The 11,364-nt window shown below is 43.4% G+C and overlaps 1 protein-coding gene across 1 annotated transcript; it reads right to left on the reverse strand.

Moving 5' to 3' along the window:
- Positions 1-243: 243 nt before the first annotated feature.
- LOC142246649 (uncharacterized) lies at positions 244-672 on the reverse strand. The gene has a single exon (XM_075319717.1). It carries the CDS (start codon positions 670-672, stop codon positions 244-246), a length of 429 nt encoding a protein of 142 aa, XP_075175832.1.
- Positions 673-11,364: the final 10,692 nt, after the last annotated feature.

Raw genomic sequence — 11,364 nt, forward strand, 5'->3', positions numbered from 1 at the left:
AGCTATCATTTTATCAGTCTCACAATAAACAAACTGAATTATGCCACGATCTATCAAATCACGTAGATGATGATATCTGACGTCGATGTGCTTAGTTCTAGCACTGATCTTTTCACTGCATGCAAGTTTAATGCATCCTTGGTTGTCCTCATATATCACCGTTGGCTGAGTTAACGCTATACCAAGATCATCCATCAGTTGTCATCGCCAAATGATCTCCTGACTTGCATAGGCTGCGGACACCTATTCAGCTTCTGTAGATGACAAAGCAACAGATACTTGTTTTCTACTAGACCAGGAGATTGAACTTTCTCCAAGTTTAAATACGTATCCGCTTGTGGATTTACGATCATGCGAATTACCAGCCCAATCTGCGTCAGCATAGCTGGTGAGTTTTAGATTTCCTGCTGCAGATAATTTTAAATTTACAGTTTGTGTCTCTAAATATCGGAGAACTCTTTTAACGGCATTCCAGTCCTTTTGGCGCGGTTTCTCCGCATATCTGCACAATATTCCAACTGCTGTTGCAATATCTGGTCGAGTCATAGTCGATATGTATAGAAGTGCCCCCACTGCCTGTCGATATTTCTCATTGTTAGGCAACAGGTCATCTTCTTCCAGTTTCAGGTAGGATGATTCCATTGGCGTTGATACACCTTTGGTTTCTGTCATTCCAAAATTAATTTAAAATTGAATTAATTTTTGCACTTTGATTTAGAAGAAAACTTCCACTTCCTCTCTCTGGATATGGATTCCTAGATAATATGTCACATTTCCAAGGTCTTTTGTTTCAAAATGCTGGTTCAAAATTTCAATAATTTTCCCAATTTTGACTTCTTCATGATGAACTACAATTACATCGTCCACATATAAGAGAATATACATCCACTTTCCATCTGTATATCTCTTATATAAGCATGGATCCTCTTGACCTGGTAGTTTGCAAACAAGATTCTGTTCACCTTCCTTTATATAACCTTCAGGTTGAGTGATGTATAAGTCCTCCTCAATGTCACCATTTAAAAATGCAGTTTTGATATCCAAATGTCTGACAAACATCTTTTGTACAGCAGCTACGGCCATCAAGGCTCTAAATGTTGTCTTCTTGGCGACTGGGGAAAAAGTAGCATCATAGTCTTTGCCATACTTTTGAGAATATCCTTTTGCGACCAACCTCGCTTCAAATCTGTGGACTTTACCTTCAGAGTCATATTTGGTTTTAAAAACCCACTTGCACTTGATTGCCTTTTTACCCTGTGGTAACTCAGTGAGTTTCCAAGTTTGAAGTTGATGAAGTGAGTTCATTTCTTCATTAGCGGCATTGATCCACTTTGTTCTTTCATGGGCAGGTAGTTTTTGCATTTCATCCCATGACTGTGGCTCTGACTCAGGTAGTGTCTTGACAATGTAGGATAGACGTTTAGCTGAGCTGGTATTCCTTTGTTTGATCTTGACGATCATCTGATTTCAGGTTCACTTAGGCTTTTTGTTGTTCCTTCAGTGGTTGAAGAATCTAGCCAGACTTCTACATTCTCCCTTTCGTTGTCTTGTAATTGTGACTGAGAATGTTGTTGTTGCTTCATCTGGACTACTGGCATAATGTCATAAAACTTGGGTGACACGAAGTTTTCATCAATTACTACATCTTTGCTTATTGTGACCTTGTTTGTCTCTGGGTGTAGAATTCTATAACCTTTCTGGGTTTCACTGTAGACTACCAGGATGCCTTCCTTAGTGTGAGATTCCCACTTAGTTTGTTTTTCTTTGGGAATGTGTGCAAATGCTTTACTTCCGAAAATCCTTATGTGTTGTAGTTTTGGCTTTGTACTATTCCATTGCTCAAATGGAGTTTTCTCTGTCGCTTTACCTGGTAGTCTGTTCTGAAGATAGCAAGTCGTCATAATAGCTTCGCCCCAATATACTGTGGGCAGATTTGCATCAAATAACATACTCCTTCCGCTTTCACAGAGTGTTCGGTTCCTTCTTTCTGCTACAACATTTTGCTCAGGGTTGTATGGTACAGTAGTCTGAAATATGATTCCATTTTTCTTTAAAATGCTCTGTGTCTCATTACTTGTATATTCAGTCCCATTATCTGCACGTAGAATTTTTGGCATTCTCCCAAACTTGTTATATACTTCAGCTAGATATATTTCAAGTTTCTCTGGAACTTCATTTTTGCTGTGAAGTAGATAGACAACTGTATATCTTAAATTGTCATCAATAAATGTAAGAATATATCTCTTCTTTCCAGGGGTCTGAGTACGCATTGGACCACAGATATCCGTGTGTATTAAATCTAGTGGTTGTTCTGTTCTTGTAGTACTTTTCTTAGGAAAGGCCTTTCTGGACATTTTCCCTTTGATACAGCTGGTACACCTCATTGTCTGGTTACATGGATCAATTGTAATATCATCAGCTAATTGTTCTTGAAATAACTTTCTTATTGCTTCTGGGTCTCTATGCGCAAGCCGCCTGTGCCATACATGAATACAGTTCTTGTGCAGTTCTTGATTTTTCCTTTTGCTAGTGTGTGACCCTCCTTTGAGATGATGCAGCTATTGTCCTTAAATGTAACTTCATTCCCTTTTTTTGTGAGCATTTTCACAGATAATAGATTACTTTCAAGACTAGGCACATATAGCACATCTTTTACATGGATCCTTCTGCTTTGTGTTGCAGAGATGTTGCAATCAATATAACCATCTCCTATGCCTTCTGAGTTCATACACTGACCATTCACCATTATCACTTTCTCTGACTTGCTTTGGTTAAGCTTAGTAAAGAAGTCTCTGTCATTGGTCATGTGACTGGTTGCACTAGAATCTATACACCACGCATGCTTTGATTTAAATGCATTGACTGATGTGAATGCAGCCTCAGTATTTACAGGATCATTCTTTTCAGATACAGCACTCTTAACTCTTTGTTGACTGTTTTGCTTCTTCAGCTGATTCATTTTTTATTTTAGCTTTTCAGACTCTGCATTCAGCTTTTAAATGACCTGGCGTCTTGCATACAAAACATTCACGTGTTTCTTTAGGGTGGTTTCTGCTGGTGGGCACACTCTGTGTTTGTAAAGCAGTTTCCTTGTTGCATATCTTGCTGCTCACACTTTCTGCCTTTCTCTTATATTCATCTACAAGCTTTCCTCTGACGTACTCCAATGTAAGCTCATCATCTGGGCGTGCATCTAGTGCAGTTACAAGCGTGTCAGAGCTTCCTGGGAGACCACTAAGTAGTAGTGCTGCTACATGGAAGTCCTTCATATCTTCCCCAATGCCCTGCAGGCGCTCTACGGTCTCTAGAGTGTTTCTAATGTAGTCCTGCATGTCCTGGTCATTGTGCAGCTTAGACTGATACTGCTTTCTCATTAGATAGAGTTTATTACTTAGATTTATCCTCTCATGTACTTTCTGCAGCTGCTCCCACATTTCCTTTGCAGATTCACACTTACACACATGCACAATCTGATCATCCTCTATGCTGAGTGATATGGTGCTCTGTGCTTTCTGATCCATCTCTAGCCATTCCTGTGGTACTGGGTCAGGCTTAGGCTCCTGAGTGTATTTCCACGTACCTTCTCTTATCAGCAGCATCTTCACCTTGAATTTCCAGGATTGGTAGTTCTGGTTATTCAGGCTTGGCACTGTAACTTTGCTGAGTTGCTGCTGGTGGCCATCCTTACTTCTTCTCAGTTCGCTGTTGTCTTTCTATCTCTGTGCTCTGGAGGTCTGGGAGTGCTGTGACTCTGGGCCCATAACCTGTTAGCAGCAGGTTAATCAGCATGATGTCCACAGCGAGCAACAGAGAATATTCATTTATTGAGAATTAAGAACATCTAGCTTACAACATGAGAATAGGATCAGTCTGGTTTCTGGGAGAGGGAGAGAGAAATCTGCTGTGACCTTCAGCTTCCAGCTCCACACTAGAATGAACACACTGGGAGAAGTAGGAGGAACATCCTGTCTGTGAATGAGGACCCCTTTTTTTTTTAACTTTAACATCTGAACAATATGCATGCAGACATAAAATCACATCATATTAAACAAACAATAGTTGTTGCAATACATACAGATCAATATGCATTAGGCCAACAGACTTTATACCCAGTCAGCGACTGGGGCACTGTGACAGCCTCTGGTCTGGGGGCAGGAGCTGGATCCCCAGTCTGCGACTGGGGCTCTGTGACCACCTCTGGTCTGGCAACTGGGACAGAAGGTGTTGTGGCCTGGTCTGGCCTGGCCGCGGGCGTTGCATCTGGTATCGCATCGGAGGTCGCACCAGGTGTCGCACCAGACGTCGCACCGGCTACTGATGGTAAAGCCGGTGGGGTCAGCATACCAGGTCGGGCAGGGTCAGTTTTGGACTCACCCAGGATCGTGCTGGAGACATCCTGTAGCAGGGTCGCTATTGCTGACGATGACTCTGATTGAGCATGGGCGTCACCTCTAGGCAGACCTCTTTGCACAGATAACCGCAGGTTTCTGATCATTGCCAACATCCTCTTCCTCCAAGCAGCTACCTCTCGCCTCTGCTGCTCCTCCATACAGTCAGCGAGTCTCTCTACTTCTGCCTCCAGCTCCTCTGCAGTCATGGGCCTTGTCCAACCCTTCTCCCTTTTGTCACCTTCTGCTGACACCATCTTGTCTCTACCGTTGCTCATCAGGTTCTGGTCAGGCTTTAGTCTTAGTTTCGTTTTTGCTTTTCCTCCCACAGGACTGGCACGTCCCCGCAGTCCTGGGACAGATCCGCCCCCATCTTCTCCTTTCACTGTGTCAGAGCGCTCTTTCCATATCGAGACTGTCACTCCTCTCCATGGGCGGTTACTTTTTCTTCTGCACGGGCTGCAGCTTTTTGAATCGCGCGCTTTCACTGGTGACAAAATGGCGGCAGTTAAAATTTTTTGTTCGGACCACTGAGACACACTGTCACCTGTCTAAACAGGTCTAGTCCTTGATCCTATTTGTGACGCCAAATGTGAAGCCCAGTGGTCGCCCCAGGGACATCATTCCACCTTTGGGGACGCCATGGCTACAGGTATGTCGGTTTTGTATAATATGTGTTGTGACGCCACTCACAGTTTGTGGTCAGGGATATGGGGGATCGCCACTGCAAGTTTAACGAGCGTCTGCGGCTGATGGAGTCTGCAGTCGGATGGTGTGGCCTCCCGTGAGTGAGGCTGGCCCCAGGGGCTTGGGTGTGTAGAACAACAGGTCACAGAATAACTCAGGCTCAGTCCAAAAGTCTTTCCACTGAGGTAGCCCGGGCGATGCTGAGACAAACCAGGTGAAAACCAGGAGCTCTTTCAGGCCATTCCGAGGGTAACCAAAAACTCGCCTTCCTAGCACTTCTTTGTTCAGATAACCCCTGACTTGAAGTACCATGGGGTCTATCCAGGGAGTCGGTATTGCCTTTTCTCCCCTTTTGGCCCGTTTAGCAGATCAATAAATGGACATCTACTCTAGGGACCTGTTCCCCGTTCGTGCCCAATCACCAGCAGTCCCCATACTCGACTGACTTTTCTGTCTTTCTGACTGACTGACTGGTAACCGTTCTCCCCCGCTAACGGCTGCTCCAAATGCAGGATCTCCCTAGTGGCCGCGCACGTCTCTGTTAGCAACTGCCGCGCTTGTTACGGGGGGCTGTCTGATAATAAAACAAAGGAATGTCAGACAGTCAGGGTCCACCGTGCAAAGACTCTGCTGCAGACTATGGCAGAGGATAAGGGGTATATAAGTGTGCCACTGTAAAAAATAATAGCACAAGTGCAGAGTGCAATACCTCTGTTAAACTCACAGAGGAATATAATTAGAAAATAAAGCAATTCCTCCCTTACTTGGAGGGTGTGTGGAATGGTCTCTGTTAAAGATCACAGAGACAAAAGCAGTGAGTGTGAAATGGCACCTACCTAGGTCCGTTCCTCTAGTGGGGCCAGGAGACGGACAGCAGCGTAAGCCGCACAAAGCTCCTACCTGCGTTCACTCCACTAGTGTGCGAGGACACGAACCACTAGATATGGCACCTGCCTAGGTCCGCTCTTCTAGTGGTGCAAAAGAGACGGACAGCAGCGTAAGCCGCACAAAGCTCCTACCTGCGTTCGCTCCACTAGTGTGCGAGGACACAAACCACTAGATATGGCACCTGCCTAGGTCCGTTCTTCTAGTGGTGCAAAAGAGACGGACAGCAGCATAAGCCGCACAAAGCTCCTACCTCTGTTCACTCCCCTAGTGTGCGAGGATCCGAACAACTGCCAGACGCAGTATAAGGAACGTTACCCTAGCAGCAACGTCCACCTACGAGTAGAATCACAAGGCCCAGCCGGACCATGTGCCTCAGGCACCTGCCTATGTCCACTCCACTAAGAGGTAAGGATACAGACTTCAGCCGAAGCTGTAAGGTATAAGAACGCTACCCTTCCGGTAGCGCTCACCTAACATAGACAGAGAGATGCCTAGGGATGTGCACAGGGCGTCTACCCTCATGCATGAACCAAGAGGACTGAGCGCCGGGTGGCATGCGTCAAGGTCTTATATAGACTCTGTGCCTCATCCAAGATGGAGGACACCAGAGCCAATCCGCTGCCAGAATGACAGCAATGACGTCACGCTGGCCTATCACCGAGCAAAGCGTCACAAGCACATGACCAGTGGCCAATCAGCTTAGAAGGTGTCAGAGACATGTGACCTCGTGTCAGTGATGATGTCACCCGCACATGTGCAATGGCTCCAAGATAGGACTTAGTCTCCAGCGCTTGCACATGTGCAGTAGCAAGAAATCCGAACATAGTCACCAGAGCCACAGCAACCGTAACAGCGCTCCACTCCCAGACTGGCTCGCTCCACTCTTTTCCCGACAGCCTCTACAGCGTTAGCTCCCAGCCCCTCCACTACACCCCTTGACAAGAATTAAAGGCCAGACCCCTCCAGGGACTGCCCAAGGGTCCCATCTAATGGTGTGGGAGACCTGGTTGCTATGTGTCTGTGCGTACGCACCTCAGTCTGTCCCTTAGGAATTACCTGGAAGCATTGTCCCAGCATGGGTGCAGTACTCAGTGGTGCCTGACCAGGTCAGGGGTGCCACAATATCACAAAAAGATTTTATATGATGACCTTTACTCTGTACTGGATAAAATTTGGATTTAGGTTTAACCTTAGTGTGAAGAAATGTTTCCTCCTCAGGTTCAAAAATGCCTTAAGTGTCAATTTTCTGATAAATGTTTGGAAATGGAGATATAGGTCAAAATCCTTAGACCGGAAAGTTGGAGAAAAAGATTATCCTTTATTTAGAACTTTAGTTTCATCACTAGTTAGAATGTATTTAGAGAGGTTAAAGATGTTTCTGGTGTAGTGAGGTATTATTGGGTTCCCTTTTTCTCTCTTTTGTTTAGGTTTAATTCTTGAACCTTAATAAACCTCTGCGCTAGCACAGTTAGATTTTTTCCCACAAATTGAAATCATTTTAACTTCTTGAGCATGTGCATTACATCGAATTTTGTACACCAGCGTTTTCCGGGGGATTTTACCATTTTTTCAGCACTGCATATATTAAATAATACTTCAATATATCAATGGACAATTATTTTGACACACACAACTAATTTATAAATTTTGATTCGATATATTATTAATTTTTCTCTTCATGATCAAAATATGTATATATATATATATATATATATATATATATATATATATATATATACTAGCTGTACTACCCGGCTTCGCCCGGGTTAATAACTGTTGTTAACAAAATAGAATGTATTAACATTCCCGGGATAGAATGATAGAATGTATAAATAGAATGTATTAATGCCTGGGATAGTAACTGTCTCTCTGTTTCTCTCCCATTCTCTGTCTGCCTCCCCCTCTGTATGTATCTCTCCGTCTCTTTCTCTATCTCTTTGTCTGTCTGTCTCTTTTCCTGTCTGTCTCTTTCTCCATCTGTCTCAATCTCTTTCCCTGTCTGTCTTTCTATCTCTTTCCCTGTATGTCTATCTATCTCTGTCACTTTCCCTGTCTGTCTCTACCTGTCTGTCTCTTTCCCTCTCTTTCCCTGTCTGTCTCTTTCCCTCTCTTTCCCTGTCTGTCTCTTTCCCTCTTTCCCTGTGTATGTCTCTTTGTCTGTCTCTTTACCTGTCTTTCTCTGCATCTTACCCTGTCTGTCTCTTTCCCTTTCTTTCCCTGTCTGTCTGTTTCCCTGTGTCTGTCTCTGTCTCTTTGTCTGTGTCTGTCTCTTTGTGTCTGTCTCTTACCCTGTCTATGTCTATTTCTTACCCTGTCTGTGTCTGTCTCTTTCCCTGGCTGCATTGTGACACGCCAACATTCCATATAAGGGCATGGCTGCGCTTTCTTCTGAAGTTCTGGCTGCACTGTGGCTCCCAGCTCCATTCGCTTTAATGGAGGCAGGTTTTTTGGTGAATAACTGTAAAGAGCGGGGTTAAAATTTCCCCTCAAAACATAGCCTATGACACTCTCGGGGTCCAGAAGTGTGAGTGTGCAAATCTTGTGGCTGTAGCTGCGACGGTGCGGATGCCAATCCCGGACATACATACACACACACTCACACACATACACACATTCGGCTTTATATATTAGAGATATATACTGTATATATATATATATATATATATATATATATATAGTGAGACTATTGTGGGATTAGTGGATTAGTGGATGAGGGCAGGTATATCTCGCCCCGGTATCTGTCCTATGTGACTTAGTCTGGTCAGGATCACCTGGCTACTAATGGATTAATGGGAGGCCAGGGGTGGATGTAAAAGGAGGCTGGAAAGTTGGGGGAGTGTCTGCATCTAGGAACACAGAAAGCCTGTCTGTGTAGGAGACACTTGTTAGTTTGAGCAGTGCTCAATGTTTGTATGGTTTAGCTGGAAGTGAGAAGCCATCCAGTCTGAATACTGAACCTATGTGCCCTTTGAACCCAGCAAAGGCGATCCCCGAGCGTGTTATCACAACATATATCTATATCTATATATATATATATATATATATATTTATATTTATTTTGTATCATTTTTTTATTATTATTATTTATTTGTTTATTATTATTTTTTCTCCCATTTTTATTAAACATTATTCATTCTTTTCTTTATAACACACTTTCTTTACCATAAGACTTCCGTATAATTTGTTACATATTTTACCCTATATTTTCAGACACCATTAAGATTGTAATACCAACACTTGATTTTTTTTCTTCTTCCCGATTCCCTCTCTAGCGCCATGGATAGATTCCTGCCACCCATTCCATCGATTCTCAGAGAGTTTCAGTGTTTCAAACCTTAACTTTCCCCCCCTTTTTTTTTTCTCGCTCCTTTTTTCTTTTCTTTTTTTTTCTTTTTTTATTTCTACTATCTAATTGATGATTTGTTATATTAGCATATGATGTTTTATGTAGAAATTTTTCTCTCTTTTTCATATGTATTTATTTTCTCCATTACTGAGTCGATCATTTTCTCGCCTTTTTTTTTTTTACATACAGTAGATGGGTCTCAGTATTAGATTGTTGATTTTTCTTGATTGTCATGATGAAGAAAACTGATCTGTCTGAAACGCGTTGACCTGAATGAAATAATCAACATCTGGAGTTTCTGGTGACAGAGTGGCATACACCCGGTTTCTCAACAGTAGCACTTAATGTGTGGCGCCCCTGTGGATAGGCGCTACAGGGTGTTAAGGTGGTCTAAGCCAGACCATTTAGATATATTGGAAGGTAGCCAAATTAGATGGTAAGACTGCAGTCTGAATGCAATTGACGCAGAGTCAATAATGAGCCTGGGTAAAATGCAAATGCCATACATCTTTATTACAGGGACCCATATTTATACATACATATGGGTAGGTGTGTTTAACCAAAGTTCATTATGAGCTAATGCATCGTATGATCATGTCCTAATATTATTCCTGACATCTGCAGTTTCGGTATAGATAAGTAATAGCTGATCAATATGTTTATTTCAGCAGAAAATTATGCTTTGCACGTAATTATCTTTATTACAGTAATATAATCATAGCTGTGCCTGGTACAAACTGGTATTTTATTCACTGAGAGTCTACGGGTTATCGTGACCAATTAAACTGTGTTAAGCATATTGAATCTTTATTAAGCAGTATTTTGTATTAACTTCTGAAATAGGGGTCTTACTGCCCTATCAGTCCCTCCTTTTAAGAATAAGATATGATTCTTCCTAATCACTAGGTACATACAAAAGCAAAAGGCTAGTGTCGGATTTCCCTAATTATTTTCTTCACCGAATCCCCCAGTGAGAGAAGATCATATCCTTCTTAATTACAGCATCTCATAGTCTTCGTCACGAGGTCTCACTCACAGGTACATAGTCTTAGATGCATTCTTCGTCACGAGGTCTCACTCCCAGATACATAGTCTTAGTGATGGATGCATCGATCAGTCATTAAGAAGTCCTCAGATACAAGGAATACAGCAACATCCACAGGTGACGAGTATTGCTGCTACGACTGCCAGAGAAATAAGAAGGCCGGACACCTGCTGACTCCATTTCCCGAACCACGATTCGAGCCAGTCCATGAAGACGTTATCTATGCCGGAGTTCTCTGCAAGCTCCTCGGATAGTGATGTTAGGCCCTCCAATGCCTTCTTGATTAGAGTTGAGCGCGGTTCGTGGTTCGTGGTTCTCCAGTTCGCGGCTCGAGTGATTTTGGGGCATGTTCTAGATCGAACTAGAACTCGAGCTTTTTGCAAAAGCTCGATAGTTCTAGAAACGTTCGAGAACGGTTCTAGCAGCCAAAAAACAGCTAAATCCTAGCTTGGTTTCTGCTGTAATAGTGTAAGTCACTGTGAATCAAACTATTATCACATTTCAGTGTATAGTGTGCGTGAACAGCGCCTTCAGATCACTGCTGTTTCTATAATGGCGATCGCCATTTTTTTTTTTTTTTTTCTTGTCTTCCTTCCCTAAGCGCGCGCGTCTTGTGGGGCGGGCCAGCATGTCAGCCAATCACAGACACACACACACCTAAGTGGACTTTGAGCCAGAGAAGCAACGGCATGTGTGATAGGATCTGCATGTCACATGTCCCTGCATTATAAAACCGGACATTTTCTTCACGAACGCCATTATCTGCCTTCTGCGTCTTTGGTGTCAGACATCAGTGTCGCAGCTCCGTCCTCCTGAGTCCTATAGCCGATACAGCTGTATGCGCTGCATACACAGCGTTAGACAGCTTAGGGAGAGCACATTCTAGCAGTCCTTTTAAGGGCTCAAAGCGGCAGGGTCAGAGAGCCATAAGTGACAGGTCCTGCAAACAGCAACAGCGTCTGTGTAGCCCAGGTCAGGGATTTCCTCCCTGCATTTCACCATTAGGAGGG

This window comes from Anomaloglossus baeobatrachus, chromosome 7 (genome assembly GCF_048569485.1).
Source record: "Anomaloglossus baeobatrachus isolate aAnoBae1 chromosome 7, aAnoBae1.hap1, whole genome shotgun sequence".
Classification (NCBI taxonomy): Eukaryota; Metazoa; Chordata; class Amphibia; order Anura; family Aromobatidae; genus Anomaloglossus; species Anomaloglossus baeobatrachus.

Bases quoted from the DNA above. Each gene is read 5' to 3' on its own strand.
- LOC142246649 (XM_075319717.1), bottom strand. From the start codon at position 672: ATGACAGAAACCAAAGGTGTATCAACGCCAATGGAATCATCCTACCTG.